The sequence below is a fragment of the Corvus hawaiiensis genome, chromosome Z (genome assembly GCF_020740725.1).
Source record: "Corvus hawaiiensis isolate bCorHaw1 chromosome Z, bCorHaw1.pri.cur, whole genome shotgun sequence".
NCBI lineage: Eukaryota > Metazoa > Chordata > Aves > Passeriformes > Corvidae > Corvus > Corvus hawaiiensis.
The window spans coordinates 41,037,192-41,057,243 of NC_063255.1; the positions used below are offsets into that span (position 1 = coordinate 41,037,192).

General features: G+C 37.6%; 1 protein-coding gene across 3 annotated transcripts in view; it reads left to right on the forward strand.

Annotated features, from left to right (window-relative positions):
- TLE1 (TLE family member 1, transcriptional corepressor) overlaps positions 1 to 19,447 on the forward strand; it is a 74,834-nt gene extending 55,387 nt beyond the window's left edge. For all 3 annotated transcript variants that reach the window (XM_048290649.1, XM_048290651.1, XM_048290650.1), the window contains 10 exons: positions 55 to 207; positions 1,043 to 1,187; positions 1,892 to 2,082; positions 3,518 to 3,594; positions 11,211 to 11,460; positions 13,135 to 13,382; positions 15,084 to 15,231; positions 15,607 to 15,757; positions 16,174 to 16,250; positions 16,411 to 19,447. In XM_048290649.1, the coding sequence (XP_048146606.1) occupies positions 55 to 207; positions 1,043 to 1,187; positions 1,892 to 2,082; positions 3,518 to 3,594; positions 11,211 to 11,460; positions 13,135 to 13,382; positions 15,084 to 15,231; positions 15,607 to 15,757; positions 16,174 to 16,250; positions 16,411 to 16,518 (1,548 nt within the window). In that variant the 3' untranslated portion in view covers positions 16,519 to 19,447. The remainder of the gene's footprint in view (positions 1 to 54; positions 208 to 1,042; positions 1,188 to 1,891; positions 2,083 to 3,517; positions 3,595 to 11,210; positions 11,461 to 13,134; positions 13,383 to 15,083; positions 15,232 to 15,606; positions 15,758 to 16,173; positions 16,251 to 16,410) is intronic.
- Positions 19,448 to 20,052: the final 605 nt, after the last annotated feature.

Here is a 20,052-nt window from a genome sequence, read left to right on the forward strand (position 1 = left end):
GTGTACCAGTCAATGACATGGTTCTGCGCTGTTCTTCCCTTCCCATTGTTTTAGGATCCTTCTTCCCCAAGGGCAAGTCCCACTCATTCACCACGTGAAAACGGTATAGATAAAACCCGCCTACTGAAGAAGGATGCTTCCAGCAGTCCAGCATCTACAGCCTCTTCAGGAAGTTCCACTTCCCTCAAATCAAAAGAAATGGGTCTGGTAGGTAGCATTCTGTGGTCCAGATAGTATTTTTTCTTGTAAAATCTAACTCTCCATTTTTCAGGAACTACTTGTGGCACAAATTACCTGGCACTAAACATTTGAAGCTGAAATTGTCTACTGTTTTTCCAGATCTTTAAAGTATTATTGAGCTTTCCTCCTCAGCAATATTTTCTGGTTTGTTTTTATTTTTTTTATTTCCTACATTTCTGTCAAATGAGTTGCAAATTTGCTGCAAAGAACAAGAGTTGCTTAAGCATTGGTTTGGTTATTTTTAGGAACAATAACTTATAGTTTAACATGGCCTGTGAAGAAGTTCTTGAGGCTTTTGTTAAACTCTTCTAAATAAGCTGTTACTCCTTGAAGACTTTTTCTTGCAGAATCACTAATAATTTGATCTGATTCTCCGTAACTTTTGTGTCGTGGTTTTTTGATACTATCAACTATGGTGGTCTTTTCTTTTTGTAGTGAGATTTAATTAATAATTGAAATATTAATGAAATAATAATTGAAATATTAATGATTTTAAGCTAAAATAGTTTGGTAACGCATACTGTATTTTCCTGAAGAAAAAAATTAGCTCAGGCATTCCTTTTTTTTATGTCAGTAGAAAAGGGAAAATAACTTTCTATGTTTCTTATTTTAATTTTGGCAGTAATCAAAAAGGTCAGCATTTCTCTCTCACAAGTTAATGTTGTCAGCATTGTGTGACTTTATGAAAATTGGCTGAGGGACTAGGTAGTAGGTGCCCAGCAGCCCAGCTGCTTTTGTGATAAATTGTATAATATGGCCTGGATTAAAAATAATACTCATTTAATTTGTTTAATGATACCAGCATGAAAAAGCCAGCACGCCTGTTCTGAAATCCAGCACACCAACTCCTCGAGGTGACGTGCCAACCCCAGGCACTAGTGCAACTCCAGGACTCCGTCCAGGCCTTGGCAAACCTCCAACAATGGACCCTCTGGTTAACCAAGCTGGTGAATGCATTACCTCATGTGTTTTTATGGTTCCAAAATGAATCTTTTTTTACACATGTAGTTCTTTGTGACTGTTAAGTAAATATATTGCTTTGTTCTTGATATCAAGAGAAGGCTTGATGAGAAGCAGATGTTCAGATTATCAAGAGTTTGAATATCTTTCTCTCTTAGTCTTCTTTGTTTACTTTTGTCTTTATCTTTTTTTGCAAATAATCCAGAGACTGAATGCAATATAAAAAGATTTCTCAGAAGTTTCTGGTACTTATTCTTCATGCAATCCCTTCTTTGTGTGAGTCTACTAATATTTGCTGCAGTGCACAGCTTGACAAATGTTGGGGGAAGTTTACTTTTGCTATTCAGGCTGGTACACACAGTTGCTTCAGACATGAGCTGTGTAAACCATGTCTGTCAGCTTTACTGCTTAATTTGGCAAAGAAGAGATAAATGTCAACAGGGGAATATTACAGAAATGGAAATAGGTAATGCTAGAAGAGATTGCTAGAAGTAATCAGCAAATTCAGACTTCAGTAGATCTTATTTACACTGAAAAGAGCTGGTGGTACTGACAGATCATGGTAGTGTCTTTTGACATTGTGTGTATGTGAGAGGGAAAGGTGAGATGTTTTGGGGGGGGAAAAAAGGCTGCTTTCTTTCCTATATGCAGGAATACATAAATAAACCCACTTAATTTCATTATGCTGTAGCTGCAGGTTTGCGGACACCATTGGCAGTACCAGGACCGTACCCTGCTCCATTTGGAATGGTACCTCACGCTGGCATGAACGGAGAGTTAACCAGTCCAGGGGCAGCCTATGCCAGTCTGCACAATATGTCACCCCAGATGAGTGCTGCTGCTGCTGCAGCTGCCGTGGTTGCCTATGGAAGATCTCCTATGGTAGGCCATACGTTGCATGCAATCTCAGTCCTGTGAGTTGTGGTTCACTGAGAAAAGCTACATGCTTCATTTAGCACTGCGGAATTCCCAACTCATAACAGTGCCAGAGGCTTGACAGCTTCACTGCGTGCTTCACTGCGTGCTTCACTTTGCTGTGTGGCTGAAGAAACAAATTTGCACCTTGAAAACAAAGAATCTCAGTGTATTAATGTATATTTTCTTTTTGTTCTTCACCTCCATCGGTGCTTTAACTGATGAATAAATGCCAGAAAATTATTTCATGCTGTAAATGAAAAAGTAGTTTTGGTAGACACAAGGTATTTCACTGTAGCTGTGGACATCTGCTTTTTTGTTGCTGAAACACATTTGTGTTCCATATAGACATAACAAATTAATCTTGAAGCATGTAAAAGTCTTTTCATCTGGGCCTCTGTCCCTGTTTTTTGTTGGGTTTTTTTTGTGGAAATCAACCTGAGAAGCTGGTCATTTTGGAGCTCTGAGATCAGGTGTCTTAAGAATAGTTGCTGTTGTGGGTGTAGTAAGTAAATGGAGCCTGGTAGTTATAGTGGCTGTCACACAAAATAACCTAGGGGCCTGGTTCTGCAAACATGAGCTTGATGGCAGCTTTCTGCATAGACAAACTTACCTACTTGTAAATCTGGAAAATTGGATTTATGCTTGTCAACTTCTCATTATTGCTTGTATGACCACTTTTTTTCAAACTGGTAAACAGGGCTTTTACATGAAAATGTGCAAATTCTAAATAGCATACACCCTGCTTTTAAAGCAATAACAATATTTAATATAACGTTCAGAAGAAAAACTAAGTCCTTTTGGTCCAGAATTTCTGCTTGGATTATTTGATGTACATACTTATTCAGGGTATAAAAATTCAGTGGAATTGCAGTATGTAAAGACAATGTCGTTTTTTAAGCTGTGGACAAATTTGTTTGCACCCCACAGTGTGGCTCTCTGAGAGATCTCTCAGCTGCTGTGCCCAAACAGAACACTGTGGAGGCAGTGAGATCCTAGCTGGGGCCCAAGGCTGCTTTCCAGCACCACACTGTGCCAGCCTGAGTATGTGCTAGCTCTCTCAGGAGTAAAGAGCACTGGCATGGCTTGGTGCTGACATGGACTGTAATTCCACGGCTAACACGGGACTCTCCCTGCTAACCAGGACTGCTGTGTTATGCTCAGTGGTGTGAATGCATGATAAATTATTTTCTGTTCTCATATGAGTGCTTCTATCAGAAGTATGCTCAGAGAAAACATCTGGGTTTTGCACCCCCAATGGAGGGTCACACAATTATCTGATACTGTGGGTAAAAGCCACCTTTTGTTTAAGTGCATAATATCTTGGGATTGGAGAAAAGAAGCTTGCTGAGAAATTGATGAGAAATTCCAAGTTTGAGATTAATTCACTTTTTGTTGTCAGGTTGGGTTTGATCCTCCTCCTCACATGAGAGTACCTGGAATCCCTCCAAATCTAGCAGGGATTCCTGGGGGAAAACCGTAAGTAACTTTTAACATTTTGGTAATATCTGCAGTATCTAGAGGGAATGAAGTTATATTGTGTCAGTGAACAGGGATTTGAAAGGGGATGGTGTCTGGTTGTTTTTAAGAGGATGCTTTAGACTTCTCCAGGTAAAACCTGCAGCATAAAAATTCTGAAATGGTGGTTGTCATATCCCAAACCAGGTGTGTATATACCTATTTCCAAGGAAAAGTTGTTGAAGGTATACTTTAAGGTTTTTTTATTTCATCCTTTCTGGGGGAAGTTAAGGGGACTACAGACTAAATGGTAAATAGTGGTAAAATGTGTTAGATAAAAATATATTGAAACTAGAATTTGCAATACACTGAGGATAAATGTGCAGTGCAAACTTGCGGACTCCTTGTCTGGCACTTGTTTTATCAGGCATGGGAGTCTGCAACTGATGACAGTGGGTATCTGGAGTGGTTACTTCAGCAGTAGATAACACACCTTGCATAATGGAGCAAGCTATTTAGACCTTTTGTGTGAGTGCAGCTGGAGAGCAAAAGGATGATGGAGCAGTTGTGGAGCAGGTAGTGCATAGATGTAGAAGAATTTTCACAATAAGTTCTTTTTATTTAAATGTTCTAGTTATTGATGAAGCAGTTGTTAAATAAAATACTTCAGTGATGCTGTGACTTCTTGATGTTGCAATAAAATAAATTCAGCAGCATATATGAAATGTTTCAGTCATCTGGCTTTGTTAGACTATTGACCCTAAGCTTTACCAGTGCATGAGCATGACTCATGCATGCATGACCTCTGAAAATATGCAATTAATGTTTAGGACAAGTATTCTAAGCGGGTACTAACAGAGCAAATGTAACTCAGCTGTTCTTCTGGACAGAATGAGGCAGAGAGAATTCTAACAGTTTTTTCAACACTCTGTTAGAACCTGTTCTTTGTTCATACTTGGCAGTCAGTCCTGACTTCTCTTTCAACTGGAACTTGCAATTAGAGTAGTTTTTCTCTACCTAGGTACTTACATAATTTTGAAACTTTCTTAACACTTTGCCCTTTCTGAGCAGGATGTTCATGTTACATAATGCCTACTTACCAATCTAAATCTAATTTTTCCTTTTGCAGTTTCACAAAACATTTAGAAACTATTATTTTTAGGATGCTGTCTAAGTTATCAGGCTGTGGTGAAAGTCGTATACTCACATATTTCTGTTTGCTTTAATTTTGGACTCCTATTAGTAACTAGTGATACCTTGTAATGTCAGTCTTGCAATGCAAACATCCTTGAAAGGATACCAGATTAGAGGCAAAAAAGTGTATCTTTTCTTCTGATCTTTTCCTATAACAATAAGAAAGCAGCAGACTAAGTCTGGAAAGCCATCCTGAACGTGTTTTTGTGGTTATCCACCGTACTTCTGAGAACAGGGTTAGCTATCTGTTGGCAGTGTGAGAAACCTGTTAAATCATGGTTTTACTTAAAGTTGGTGGTGTGTTGACAAGATTACTGAAGTGAGGGCTCAATGAGTTGGTGTTGCGTATCAAATGTTGGTGTATTTAAATTTAGTGCAGTAAGGATCAGGCTTTGTACTCAAAACTCAGACACTTTCTTGCTGACTTTCATGGAATTTGGCATACTTAAATAAAATGCTTGTGGAAATCGCATAATCAAGTGGCTGTAAGTTTTTACTTCTGGACAAGTATATTCATAAGCTTTCAATGATGTATTTCATTATTATGATGAAGCAGTTGTGGAGCAGGTAGTGCATAGATGTAGAAGAGTTTTCACAGTAAGTTCTTTTTATTTAAATGTTTTAGTTATTGATGAAGCAGTTGTTAAATAAAATACTTCAGTGATGCTGTGACTCATTGATGTTGCAATAAAATTCAGCAGCATATATGAAATGTTTCAGTCATTATTATTATTGCTTTGCAATATTTTATATTGTAAGCTATTGAAGCCTATTTTTGTTCAATCAGAAATTTTCTGTGGCTGAGTTCTAGTTGTTACACTGTTTAAGACAAAAGGACAGCATATGTATGCAGCCCTATTTTGTATCCTGGTAATTTAGCTAAATTACTTGTCTGGGGCAGGAAGCTGTGTGGGGGCTGTTTAGGTTTTTTTAATGTTTTTACCACTTTATTCTCACTGCTTCATTTACTGCCTACTTTGATACATACTCCCTAGTTTCCACTTCATTTAATGTGTTCTGCAATGTTTGAGGTTTTTTGTGGTCATGTTACTTGTACATTTCTACTAAAATTACTTCTTTGCTTATTGTAGTGAAGCAAGCCTAAAATTCCATAAACTCATCTGTCATCTTTCCATTGACAGCTATAAGATAATCTCCTGTTTTAGTCTAGATTGGCTAGATGCTGTCTGCTGACTGCAGCATCTCTGAGTATCTCACCTACTTTAGGTTTTTCTCCTGTATTTTCTGTACAGAGCAGATATAATTGTGCAAACTGGTGGAGTACACCTTGTTTATTTTAAAAGTAGGCCTTTTTCTTGAGTGCAAATACGGTGTCACATTGAATTCTTTTTATTAGATGTGAAGTTTTAGTGAGTATTGTTGCAAGTGGTACAGAGAATTTTCAAATTGAACTATTGAATCCCCACTCCTGTATGCTTAAGGCTGCACATTTTTTATCAACGGTTATGCTTATACTGCTTTTTCACCCAAAAGAAAATTATATTCCCTTGTTTCAGAAGGACAGACACTTCTGATAGCACCCAGGTTTTTTTAACCCTTGTACATTCTGAGATCTGTTAAAGACCTGCTTGTTAGAAAAATTAGTAGCCCGTTAAAAACCCACTTGGACATGAACATGTGGTGTCTGAGTCCTGAACTCTTTTGTTTTAACGCATTTAATTATACCCTGGACTATAAGTTTTTGGTGTGTTGATCTAATAATTTTTTTTTTGCTGTGCATCGTCTTTCTGGCAAGTACCTACTTAGCTTTTAGTTTTCTATAGCTGCTAAATTAACATTCTTATGGATTTCTGGTTTGTGTGAACCATGCCTTCTAATAGCTGGATCGTGGACTAAAGACAGATTTTCAAGATTAGTGTTAAGATTTATGTCCACAGTATTGCTTCACTGGTGTCTAAAATTCTGAATTAATGGTAGTATTGAGGACAAATATATATTCTCAGCATGTTTTCCCAGACAGTAAAAAAACCTGAAAATACATGTTTCTCATTTTAGTAGGAAAGGGAAACTTTACGTGGTAAATGTTCAATCTTTCTCCATCTAGTTGTAAGATGACTTTTCATTGTATTTTTGGAGAGGAGTATTATACTCTATTGGAATTGCTAGATTCCACTTCTGCTGAACTGAACTCTGGTCTTCAGATCTTCATACTTGCACAGTGAACGTACAGTGAGAGATATTGTAAAAGAAGGCTAATTTTACTGTATTATAGGAGATTTATGGGTGTGTGCATCCCTGGCATGTGTCTCTGGCTAGAATTATTTGGTGACATGTATGAAGATTCAGTTATTTCTGTACAAAAATCTCTATCCTTATTTTTTGGCATTTTGTTCTATATGATGAAACAACACTCTCAGATATTCAGTTTTCTGTGATAACTACAATTAAAAATGAGCTGGAGTGCAAAGAAAAGCTGAAAGCAAAATGCACTCATGAGTGGAAGGAACTTTTTGCTTTTGCGTTTTGCTGTCGGGTATTGTGCTAGTCAAAGAAGTCTGCTTGAATTGAAGGGATGAAGTGGAAGTTTTGAGGGATTTTTTTTTTAAGGCATGGTACTTTAGTAGGCAGGAATTGTGAGCATCTGTATATCAATCTGAATACTTAGTGTAGCTGGCAGGTAGTTTAGTTAATCTGCTATATTCTTGGGTAGTGAATTAATTATCCTCATTTCTCCTCATCATGTCAGATGATACTTGCTATATACTTACTTGGAAATTGGAGATTTAAGCTGAGAAACTGGTTTGTATTAGTATCACTTAACTATGTTGCTGTACGTAGGAACTCTGCAGATTCTCAGCACTGCTTTCACACACATGAGGAGAATTCTCTGGATGAAGTAATTCAGAAGAATATTTCCATTATTCTGAAATAATATAAGTGACAGTATATTATTTCTTAGAACTCTTCTAAGTAAAAGGCATGGAAGTTTGTCTTGTAATTGTTCTTTTCAAAATATTCAGTTAATTAAAAGTGTACATTTACATATCAGTTGATTGCATTTGTATAAGATAATTTTCTTTGTTTGTTGTTAGCCCAACACAAGGAAGGACTCTCCTTTGACCAAAGAGGGATGATCATGGAATCCATGATTGGATAGCTGTCTTTTATACAGGCAGACTGCTCTGAGACAGAAATCTGTGCTAGTCATGAGACTAAACAGCAGTTTCTGGCATACATGGTCAGTTCTAAAAGAAAAATGGAAGGTCAAGTGGTGGCTGTTAAGAAATCCTGAGCTTTAGGGAACTCAAGAATTTGTCAGATTTTGCTAGCTGTTGACTCTTCTGAGGTTAGACAATGGAAATTCTTGTCACTTTTGAGCATTGAGGCCTGTGAATATGTCTAGTGCATTAAAAATTGAGTCTTCTGTAGGTGTAGGAAGTCCAGTCCTTCCCAGAAGTAGCAGGCCCTCTGTGATGGTGACCTGATGAAAAGGAAGCCAAGGGCAGCAGTGACTGAGCTGCAAATAGTCATTTGCACTGCTGTCTCCAGTCCTGTGTTCTTCTGGAGACAGACACTTTCCTTGTCTAGGGAGTGTCAGCCTGGCAAATGATGCAAGTTTTTTCAAGGTTAAAAGGTATTGTGTAACAAAGTTATACCATAATATCTAGCAGATACAAGCACTAATCTATCATACCGTAAGTATGCTGGCAGTGGTGATATTAGCATTACATGCCACATGTCTTCAAGCAAACAGGAACATTTACTGTTTTGCTTGCTTGTCTTGGCAGAGGGATTTGGCAAAGTGTAGCTGTTTCTTTCTACAGTGGATTGCAGATAACTTGCATTGTAGAAAAAGCTGTCTTGGCTTAGTAGGAAACTATCGTTGGTCTGTTTGTTAGGCCATCAAACACATCCTGATCAACTAGTCTTAGAAGCAAATGCAAAAAAAGAGTGACTCCTTCTATGATCAGTTTAGCCCCACTTTAAACACAGACATACTCATGAAATTCTGCATGATTAAAAATACACTGGTTTAGGCCTCTGATGTTTCAAAGCATAAGAGTCATTACAATTCTACAGTAAACAGGAAGTACTTGAAAAATATTTCTATTGTCTTCCTCATGCCCCATCTCAGCAAGAACTGAGAAGCTCTATGTATGCACCTAAGCACTTCAAACCACTAATTATTTAGGTATTTTGACTTGAACAGAACATTTAAGCTGTAACCTTCAAATAAAAAAAAGTCATGGACAAGTAGATTATTCTCTTGAACGTGCTGGAAAAAATTGCCTAATACTTGCTTAATTGTTTTGCTTCAGTCCATGATAAAAGCAAGGGCGGGCTGAAACTTCAAAGTTGTACAGTTCTGTGTACTCTTACTGCTAACAAATATTCTGCAACTGACTTTGATCTGGAGCCCAGGATGGGGCCAAGCTTTTCAGTGTCTTAAATGTTGTGACTCTTCAGTTGGATTGTGTAGATGAACCTGAGCAGTTGTTCAGCCTCAAGCAGACTTGTTGCCACTCCTGTTCTGCTTTCTCTCCCATCCTGTGACTGATCTGTTTAGTGAATAGCTACTTTGGGACAGTCTTGTCTCTATTCTTCTTCACAGGAAGGAATGGATTTCTAGTTAAACCTTTATCATTACTATAATTCTTCATACAAAAACCCAGAAAGGGTCCCATGGGACAAAATACATTTGATATACTGTGTGCCTCGTATAAATGTACGAGAGTGAACTTTGCACTTCCTTTCTTATCTTACATTTCCCATTCCTGACATTTCTATGACAGAAAGATCTGCCATCTTTTGCACTTGCTCATCCTCTATTTTTGGGTATTCTCTGAGCAAGCTTTCTGCTCTTACATCCAACCATGAAACAAGACTGAGTACAGGAATTGCATATATATGCACTATTAATTTCTTCTTTTTAGGAACAGTTACTGTTAACCAGTTTTTACCTTTCACTTAAGAAAAAACTGTGATATTGCATAGATTGACTGTTACCACTGTTACTTTCTGTATGAAAGAGCTGTAGTGTTCTTTCATCTCTCCTCACTCTTTTTCAAAGGAATACTTATGCCCAGGAGCAGAGCAAATTCAGTTGCTTTGTGATGTCTGTTCCAGAACCAGGCATCTTCCTTGTTCTTTCATTTCAAACTGTGTGATACTTGGGGACAGGTAATAAAATACTGTTGAAAATACTAATTTATTATTAAGAACAGGAGATTAAATAGGAATGTCTATTGTTGGGTTCTTGGAAGATGGATGTGATAGTAATAGTTGAGCTACAGTGATTGAAGATTTCTGAGGAAGAAAGTAGATTTGGAAAAGAAAGGGAAATCCTGAACAAAAGAATATATTAGAAAAATAAATGTTTTAGTAGGGAGATGGCAGCTCATTAGTGAAAAAAAAGTATACTCATCTCTCACAATTTTTTATCCACTTTGGCCTCTTGAAGGATGCTGTTAATGTAACAACATTAAAACCATGAACTATGGGTGCACTTACAACAGAAGTAACAGAAAAGGAGCTCACTAGTATAGCAAAAATCAGCCTTTTACAGCAGTATTTTCATTATTTAAAATAAGCAAACAACCCCCCCTGCTCCTGAAACCTTTATTAGTTGGTGTTTGTGCCCTTGTCCTTGAGTAGAGCTGACTTTAAACTTTTTAGTGACCATGAAAATATAATTTCATGTACTTTCCCCAAGGAAGAGTGCTTTTCTTCAGTGCTGGAATGTCACTTCCTCAAGCCTCAGTTTCCGTAAACTTGAATCATGCAATGAATACAAATAAAAGGTATTTCAGAAGTGCCAAAAGTGCCTTGAAAATGGAGCCTTTCGGGTTTTCCAATGTACTTATTCAAGAAAACATATTTATGAGAAGATTATATCAGCTTTCTGATGAAATGTGTGTGCAACCACTCTATGTGTTTCTGTTTTCTGTTTAAAGCACTACTTACCGGCTAGAAAGAGAGGTATATGAGCACAGCGAGTGATGATGTTAAAGATGAGGTGCAGGAATCAAGCAAAACTTTGGCTTGTGGTCCTGCAAGGCAAAAGGTACAAGCCTCATGGAAGGATGAGAGTAGTGCCTGGTTAGGGACTGCTGCTATAGGACTTATGGTGTTGAGACTTGGAACTGCTAGCTAGAAACCAGGGGCTGAAAGATCTTTTGATTATCTAAGTGGCTGAGGGATAGCAGCTGTGACCTTCATCTGTAGAGTTAAGGGTGGAATTTAACCTGCTTTGCCATTACACAAATACGTCAGCTGAGGCAAGCTGAAAATTTCTATTGTGAATCCTTGTCTCCTTCTGAGGTTTCATCTGCCTATATTACTTGGCACTGTAGCTCTGATTTTTGTGAGATGATTGGCAAAGAATAAAAATTTAAAATACTGTGTTTTTCTTGCATTGTAGTTCTGCAACGGCTGCTTTTTAAAATTGTTTTGTCTTCTCTCTTCTTTCCCTTCCCCAAAAGAGCCTACTCCTTTCATGTTACTGCAGATGGTCAGATGCAGCCAGTTCCTTTCCCTCCTGATGCCCTCATCGGTCCAGGAATCCCTCGCCACGCCCGTCAGATCAACACTCTGAACCATGGGGAAGTTGTGTGTGCAGTTACCATCAGCAATCCCACGAGACACGTGTACACGGGTGGGAAGGGGTGTGTCAAGGTCTGGGACATCAGTCAGCCTGGCAACAAGAGCCCTGTGTCTCAGCTGGACTGCCTGGTAGGTGAACAGGAATTTATGCAGAAGGGTAGCTTCTCCTTAGAGACTCAAAAAAAAAAAAGCTATCCTTGTTTGGATTTTGTTCATATTAAAAGGAAACAGCAGGCAGATCTGTTTCCTGGTGTCCTTTTTTTTTTTTTTTTTTCATATATGACAGTGCTACAGAGAATAGTGCTGATTTGTTTAATGATAATTATCACTAAGGGTCAAATAACTGATTAAATCACATTTTTGAATAGAATGTGTATGTCATGTTTTTGACTTTTTTTTCCCATTCTAGTTATACTGATGATTTTTGTGCATGAGTTTAAAAGGAATGTAGCTTGTCCTATGCAGGGCTGCAGAGAACATTCCTAGGTCTTTCACTCATACAACGAGTGAAAACCTCATTTTTGTAAGGTGGTGGTAACCACATACTGAAATAATGTGATACACTACCAAAGGTTACTTTAAGTTTTGCTATGCCTTTTGTTCATGATCCGCTAGTTATACATACAGGCTAGTTGTTTTCACATGTGCAGGATACAAAAGGGACTGGGTGCAATGGTACAGGTAGCTGAAAAGCTAACTCAAAAAAGCTGATGGCTCAATAAGAGATGCTTCTCACTTAGAAGCAGCATAGAGGTTTGTGCAGTGTTAACTGAGAAGACTTAATGTTGTCAAGCACAGCAATATGTACTGTAAATGAAAATTCTAGCTTCAGTGTTGATCCAATTAAATGTGGTGGGGGTTTTTCACCCTTTATCCTTTCTTTACTGCTATCATTTTGTAATTGCCTAGTAGTAACAGTGCAGTTGAATGGGTATTCTGTTCTGTGGCAGGTATCTGTCTGGATGCAGAGCCTTCATTTTAGTTATGGAGCAGTAATGACTGATTAAGCCAACATTTCCACTGCCCTACTTACTTCTCCTTTGCTGCAAATTAAAAAAAAAAAAAATCATAGTAGGAATGCTGTTAACTAATTCTTGCAGTGTTTTTTCCTGTGTCTTGAGTTACAGATCTTAACCATCAATTTTGTAAAAAACTGCTGCCAGTCAAGGAAGGCTGTAATAAGGAAAGGTAGAAATGTCTTCTGTCACTAACTTCCCCACACAGTACCTCTCAAATCAACAACAGTATCACAAATGAGAGATCAATAAGTACAATAAGAATCATGTTGAACAACAAAGGACCAACATAAATACAGGACCAATACAGGAATCCTTAATCTTTTAACTTTAATACTGTGAATACAAAATTGTATTTGAAAGAAAAATTCAAAAATCTGAAGGGCATGAGACTTGAATGACATTTCCATATAGGGTTGTTAAATGCCAAATAAAAGGTCATTTGCTTTAGTATTTCTATTGTTGGTGACCTTCACTGATGGAGTACCTTTGCAGAAAAGCAAGCTTACTTTGGCTCTGTTTTTATGTAATGAGATAGAAACCTTGCCATTCATCAGGTTTGAAACAGAGTAGACTGTGGCAACAGGAGTCTGCAGTTTTAATTTCTGCACCTGTAGTTTCTAATTAGTGACAAGAAGTAGGTGTTTCAAACCTTATAGGATAGGATCTCCTGGTTCCTCTTCAGTAATGGAAAAAGTAACAAACTGTTTAAAGCTTTGATGCAGTCAGAATTATATTAGTGGTCATTACTGGCAGGCACGTAACTGAGATGATTTGTGTTGTACAGAACAGAGATAACTACATCCGCTCCTGTAAATTGCTTCCCGATGGATGCACCCTGATTGTTGGTGGGGAAGCCAGCACATTATCCATTTGGGACCTGGCAGCTCCAACTCCTCGCATCAAAGCAGAACTGACATCCTCAGCGCCTGCCTGCTATGCTCTGGCTATCAGCCCTGATTCCAAGGTGTGCTTTTCCTGCTGCAGTGATGGGAACATTGCAGTGTGGGATCTGCACAATCAGACACTGGTCAGGTGAGTCGTTGTTTACAGAAAATTTTAATAGGAGTTACTCTTTGGACAGTTACATAAATATTTATCTCCCTGAATAGGGTTCATGACAGGAAAGTAAATAGTGCCTGTTATTCAAAGGAGTGGTTTACACCCCAGTTAGGCAGAAACTAGTTTTGGTAGCTTCAGCCTAGTCTTGGAAGATGTTTTTCAGGGCCTAATGGGTTGTCTGTCACCTACTGTAGTCAATGTAAAAACTCCTGTGGGTTTCTGTTATTTGGGATTGGTCTGCAGGTTTCTACAAGCAGCATTCTTGCTGATTTGTTATTGGGATAGACTGAACATGCCTTTTAAGGAACACTTTGAGGTTTGTTCTTTTCCTTTGTCTTAAGCCTTGTTACGTAAAGAAGAGTATTTTCAATTCTTACTTAGTGATGGTAAGTAGTTAAATTAATCTTACAAACATATTTGAAAGGGTGGATCCTCTCAGTTCTTTAGGAAAGCACAGGGGCTTACAATAAGCTAAAATTTAGCTTATGCTTACCAAAGTAGTGGTGGCTTACAATATTTTGAGAAGAGAGAGTCTAATTAGGGAAAGGCCATGTTACCTGAAAAGTTCTGAACACAAAAATTACAGAATACACTTAGTCTGCTGTGTTTCAATTAAACTTCCTGTATATCCATAATTAGCTGAAAATTACATGCAGAGAGTCATGTTAATGTGCATGCAAATTTTACTTTCTGTTGAACTTTTAGGTCAATAAATACAATTTTAGTTTTATAAAGTTTTCAGAATGCACATGACAAAGTTAGTCCCTGTAAAGGTGCACTCTGTGGCATCTATACACATCTATGAATGTCTTGCTTTTTAAATGTTTGCTGTATGTGTTCCCACCACTTGCTGGCTGATCTTGCTGATTGATAACACATGGAATTTTGAGACCAGAGCTACTAAACAAAATGTGCAGTGTGACCTTTCTGTGGCAGGCTCTTGGTGATTCATACCCTTCATTCCCAAGCTAGTTGTCTTTTCCCCACCCGCCCTTCACCTTTCACATTGAGGCATAGGACTTGCTAAAGCTAATTGCTGATGAAAAATGCAGGAGCCTCAGAATGCTTTTGCCAAAGGATTAAGAAAAACTTGAGATGACCTTCTCGTTGCTGAAAGCTGAGAGTTGCTAATGAGAAGGTTATAAAACCAACTACACCATTTAGATTTTTGTAATCTCCTGCCACAGAGACTGCAACTTCGTGGCTCAGCAATGCTTGTGTTTAACTATCTGGATCTCTATCTGGATCCCTTTCTATTAGTATATCTGCTTGTTATTTATCTTCTTGACTTGCAGCCAAAGAAAAATACAGAAGCTGGTTTCTGAAATCGGAAGTTTTATTCCCTGACTGCTTTGATTTAATCCAAGTTAGCCTTAGTGATTTTAATATTCTCACAAGTGGGTTTGGTTGTCTTTTTTTTTTTTTTTTTCAAAACCTGATAGGAAATATTTGACTTTATTCAGCTAGCCATGATGCAATTCATTCCTCTAGCACCTGGAAAATGTTTTTGTAATACTGGTATTTAGTGCTCAGTGAGAGGGAGGGGCTGATTCTTGCTCATCAGCAGACACAGAAGAGATGACACACATGTACAGAGTCCAAAACTAACACCACAACAGTGTTTACCTTGAGCTCTGGCAGGAAATCATTATTCAATCTGGTTTGTTTTATCAGGCAATTCCAGGGCCACACAGATGGAGCCAGCTGTATTGACATTTCTAATGATGGTACCAAGCTCTGGACAGGAGGTTTGGATAACACTGTCAGATCCTGGGACTTGAGAGAAGGGAGACAGCTACAACAGCATGACTTCACATCACAGGTAACTGGATTTTCCTACTGCTTGGGGCAGTGTGTGGGGTGGAAAGGAAACCCTTAGGATCAAAGGTAAGATCGAGCCCAGTAGAACTGGCAGGTTGTTCCCTCTCTTTCTTTTGGCTGCTCACAACACAGCTTTCTTATGTGCTTAGATTATAGAAGAAAATGATAGCCTGACACTATTCTTTTCCTATTTTTGTAAGTTAAAAGGTAAAAACAGGGGTTATTTAGTTACTTGAATTTTGAACTACAGTTTTGCTACTGAACTACGTGAATTTGCCCTTATCTCTCTGTCTCCCTCTCCCAAATAATTTTAACTGCAGAAAAAAATTATCTGTAGGAAAAAGATTAGAAGTTGTAAATATGGTTTAATTTTCAGATATTTTCCCTTGGTTATTGTCCTACTGGTGAATGGCTAGCTGTGGGAATGGAGAGCAGCAATGTCGAAGTGCTACATGTAAATAAACCAGACAAATATCAACTGCACCTTCATGAGAGTTGCGTATTGTCACTCAAGTTTGCTTACTGTGGTAAGTTGCCCTGAACATAGAACTGGAGCTCTTAATTCATATATTGCTGATTAGTTATTTCATAGTCATTAGTTATTACATCTCAGTTCCTTAAGTAATGCATAAATATTTCCGCTTTATCAATTCAAATGCACTTATCTACAAACAACCATCTGTTTATCTAGCAGCTGTTGTGAGGATTGATTCATGTGTAAAAAGCTATTTCTGTTTGAAGAGTTAAGAGATTTCCTAGTATGTAGCACACTGTAAACGCACAGAGTGTCCACATTGATTGTAAGCAAAAGTACTGTGTTGATTAGTGGTAAGAACTTCTATAGGGGTAATTAGTTAACAGATTTCATTGATGTGAATTGAAGACCCAAAATTTGTCAGACACGTCTTTCATGTTTTTTTAATCCTTCTGGTTTATATTCTAGGTAAATGGTTTGTGAGTACTGGGAAAGATAACCTTCTTAATGCATGGAGAACTCCTTATGGAGCCAGTATCTTCCAGGTGAGGATGATATTGCTTTTAATGAAAAAAAAAAAAACATGCAGAGTCCCAAGAGTGGACTTGGATATCTTCATATATGTGATCTACCCAAAATGGGATACTGAAATGAGGGCAACAGACTTCTTTTTAATGATGAAAAATATTTCTATTTTTCTTCTAGTCCAAAGAATCTTCATCAGTGCTTAGCTGTGACATTTCTGTGGATGATAAGTACATAGTCACTGGCTCTGGAGACAAAAAGGCTACAGTCTATGAAGTTATCTACTGAAAAATATGACGGGGATATTCTTTTAGAAGTTGAACTGGGCCAAAATTGTTCTTAATTGTAGACATAGAAAGGTTTTGAATTTTTGAAAGGAACACAAGTGTTGAGGTTCCAGACCTTGCCATGAAACTACTCCAATTTTTCAAAATAGAAGGCAACATCCAGCAACTAAATATTGGCTACGTGGACCAGATGGAACACAGAGGCAAGATGGACAGATGTAGCCCAGGTTTTTGACATAATTTTTAAAAGCCAAGTCTACTGAAGAATGTTGGAGCCTTTTATTTTTTTTTTCTTTGTGACCTCATGCAAATTGTTCTCATTGCCTGAATATGGGGGATAAATACCTTTCTGTTCCTTGCAGTTCAAGTTGCATTCTATCCTGTGTAGAGCAGCAGTGTCTCAGATGAACTTGTTTCCTGGTTTTGCATCTTGTGATATGTTTTTGTATTTTTGTTGAAGGTCAAACATTTGTACAAATTGTAAATATATTTAGTTTACTACAGTAAAGGCTTTAGTACGAACAACCAGTCTTCCCCCTTGTCCCCTCCCTGCTTGCCCTGCTTATTTAAAATTAAAAATCTTTTGGGGATATAAGTACCTTTTTAGAAGCAAAAGCAAACACTATGTATAGTTTGAAAATGGTGTCTTATTCTTTATAACTATTCTTAGATTCCTTTATCATACTTCAAAGTAGTTGATTTGACATACTAGGGTATCAAGTCCAGTAGATACTGTCTTGTTCTACAGAAAACTTAAAAAGGCAGTTTTGTACTAATTATAGTGTAAATATAAAAATTGAACATTTCATAAAGCTGTTCAGTTTAAGTTCATTCTGATGTCCCATGTATATGTTCTTTGGCAGATACAGTAATATGTGCCTGATCATAACTCATTTGGTCATTTCTCTCCAAGAGGAGGTGACTTCCCTGTCCTTTTTCCCCCAGCTGAACAGAATTCATGTGAGACTGCATTTCAACTAAGTACATCAGAGCCTTTATTCGTTAACTGAGGGTGTCTGTGATTAGATAAGCTAGATAAGTTGCACCCTTCATGTTTTACAGAGAAGTGGTAGTTAATGACCATTTCCTTTTTAAAGTCTTGTCTATACTTAGATACTCAGGTAAATTTAACTAAATTACCAAAAGTGTGAGTTTTACAGGGGATTGCTTAAAGACGTTAAATACTTGCAGGGTTGCAAGTGAAGTGAATTAACCTAAACTAAGTTAAACTCGCCTCTTAATTTCTTGTGAGAATATTGACTAAGAAGGATTTTGATTTTCAACTAATTCACTCTACAAATTAATTAGAATTAATTTTCCTGAGTGTCCCATATTATGCAGGCCTGTAGGCTCTATGTATTCATGCTGAGCAACTTTTGAGTCCTTTCCACTGTCACATCAGTGTGTGACATCTGTGAAGAGCCATGCTAAGCAGTCAGTTACCAAAGCTATGCATCTTCAAGTTTTCTTGGTGTACTCAAGAGCAATGGATGAGGAGAGAATGTGTTCACTTTATTTAACTATTATTTTTTCAGTTTAACATGTTCTGCCACTGTGCGCTAGACAACAAACTTTGTTATTGCACTGGTGAGGGTCATGCATTTCCTACATTCTGTAATTTGGTTAGAATTTCTATTGCTAATGGAGAGTACAGATGAACAGAAGAATATCTTTGAACAACTAATTCAGATTACACAAACTGGCAGACAGAAGAGCTGCTTTCTCTTTTTGCTAGCATTTGACAATGGCCTATGTCCCTGCTCTTTCAAAGACACATAGCTAGGAAGAAACAAGTTTGACTGACAGATGCATTGATTGGATAAAGAATTTTTCATCTGGGGGCAAATTTTATCTCAGTTAGTAGTCTGAAGAGACACTGGCTTTCTTTTCAATTTACATAACCATTCTACTGAAACCACTTTATAGCATGTAGATGTGTAATAGCCTTAATGGACTAACATTCATTTGGAATGTAGAATGTTACCCATTCAGGATAATCTGGTCTCCTATACATTTAAAATTAGCCTCAATCCATATGTATCCATATATATCTTTGTTGATTACTTTGCTGTTAATTTGTATCTGTATGAAATGACAGACCAGTTTAGGTGCTGGTCATGTTGCTTTCAGACATAGTGGGGCAAAAAGCAGAATCATCAGGCTTTTCAAAGAATTAACTATATTTGATACACTGAAATACTGGGAAGTGCTATGCCATTTTTAAAAGGTAAAGTTTTAAAAAATCAAGTATTTACTAGATTATTGATTTTTACACTTTTCATATTGAAGTTTCTCTGAACATCTGGCTCTGCCAGTGATCATTGACTTTAGCAGCACCCACAAATTTGCTTTAGTTAGGATGTTTTTGATTTTTGCCAAACTGCTATCACCTTGGCTTTTACTTTATAGGTATCCTTTTGCTGTTCTCTGAAGTTGATATCAGAGGAACCAAGAATGCAAGTATTCTAACATATCCATATGAATTGAAAAAAAACCACAAGTGTAATCACATTCTTGGCAATCAGGAGGTTCAAAATCATACTGTTAGGAAAATCATAAAATACCTTATTTTCTTGGCTTCTAGAACGCACAGTGTGTCAGAGCAGTTATGGAATCAGAAATGTATGCATGTGAATGAATTTAATCATATTTGTACCATATATTTCTTGATTGTAATTAAGAAATTAATTCTTCCCCTCCTCCGCCCCCCGCCCATCATATCTACTTTAAGCCTTGGGTCTGAAAACTAGTGGATGCATCTGAAAACTTGTGGATGCATCATCCATACTTGTGGATGAGTAGTTCTCTCCATTTGTTGTTTCAGATTTCACTTAATGTTTATGAAACATCATAGGTTTTTTCATTTGTCAGACAGTAAAGCATATTCTACTTGCAGATGTAAGTTTTAATGAAAAGATAGATTCCCTGAACTCCTGGCATGTCTGCGTATGCAATTACCTACAAGATTTGAAACTTGTGGTGCTTGAAACTTCTGTAAGTTCTTGTAGCTCTGTGTAAAGTAGTGGGTGGAAATAATTGCTTGTTGAATGAAGAAACAGATCAACCGAGATCAGCAGCAGCAGAAAAGGCACTAGAAAAACGATATGGGAAAAAGAAGTACGCCAGTAACTATTGCGTAGGTAATTAATTTTTTTTGGGGGGGGGAGGGGGAGGTCAGTTTAATTACAGTCCTAAAAGATACCTTTGGTTAGCCCTTTTTTGGGACAGTCTTTGTGTGCTGGGTGGCCCTCAGTATTCAGAGATGTCTGAATGCCGCTCTGGCAAATGCTAGTGCTGGATAGAAGCAGAGAGTCCTTACAAAAGACATTTTGGATGTCAGTGCATACAATAACTGATGAAGAGGGGATTTGTGGTAAAACCAATTCAACTGAACAAAATTCTTTGCCAGCTTTAATATGTATATTTTGTATACGTGCACTGGCATAACCCTTCGTAAATCAATTGTGCAGAAAATCATGGTATCATTCCACACAACGTATTTGTCAGTGTGTCAGACTTTCTTTTTGATTATAAT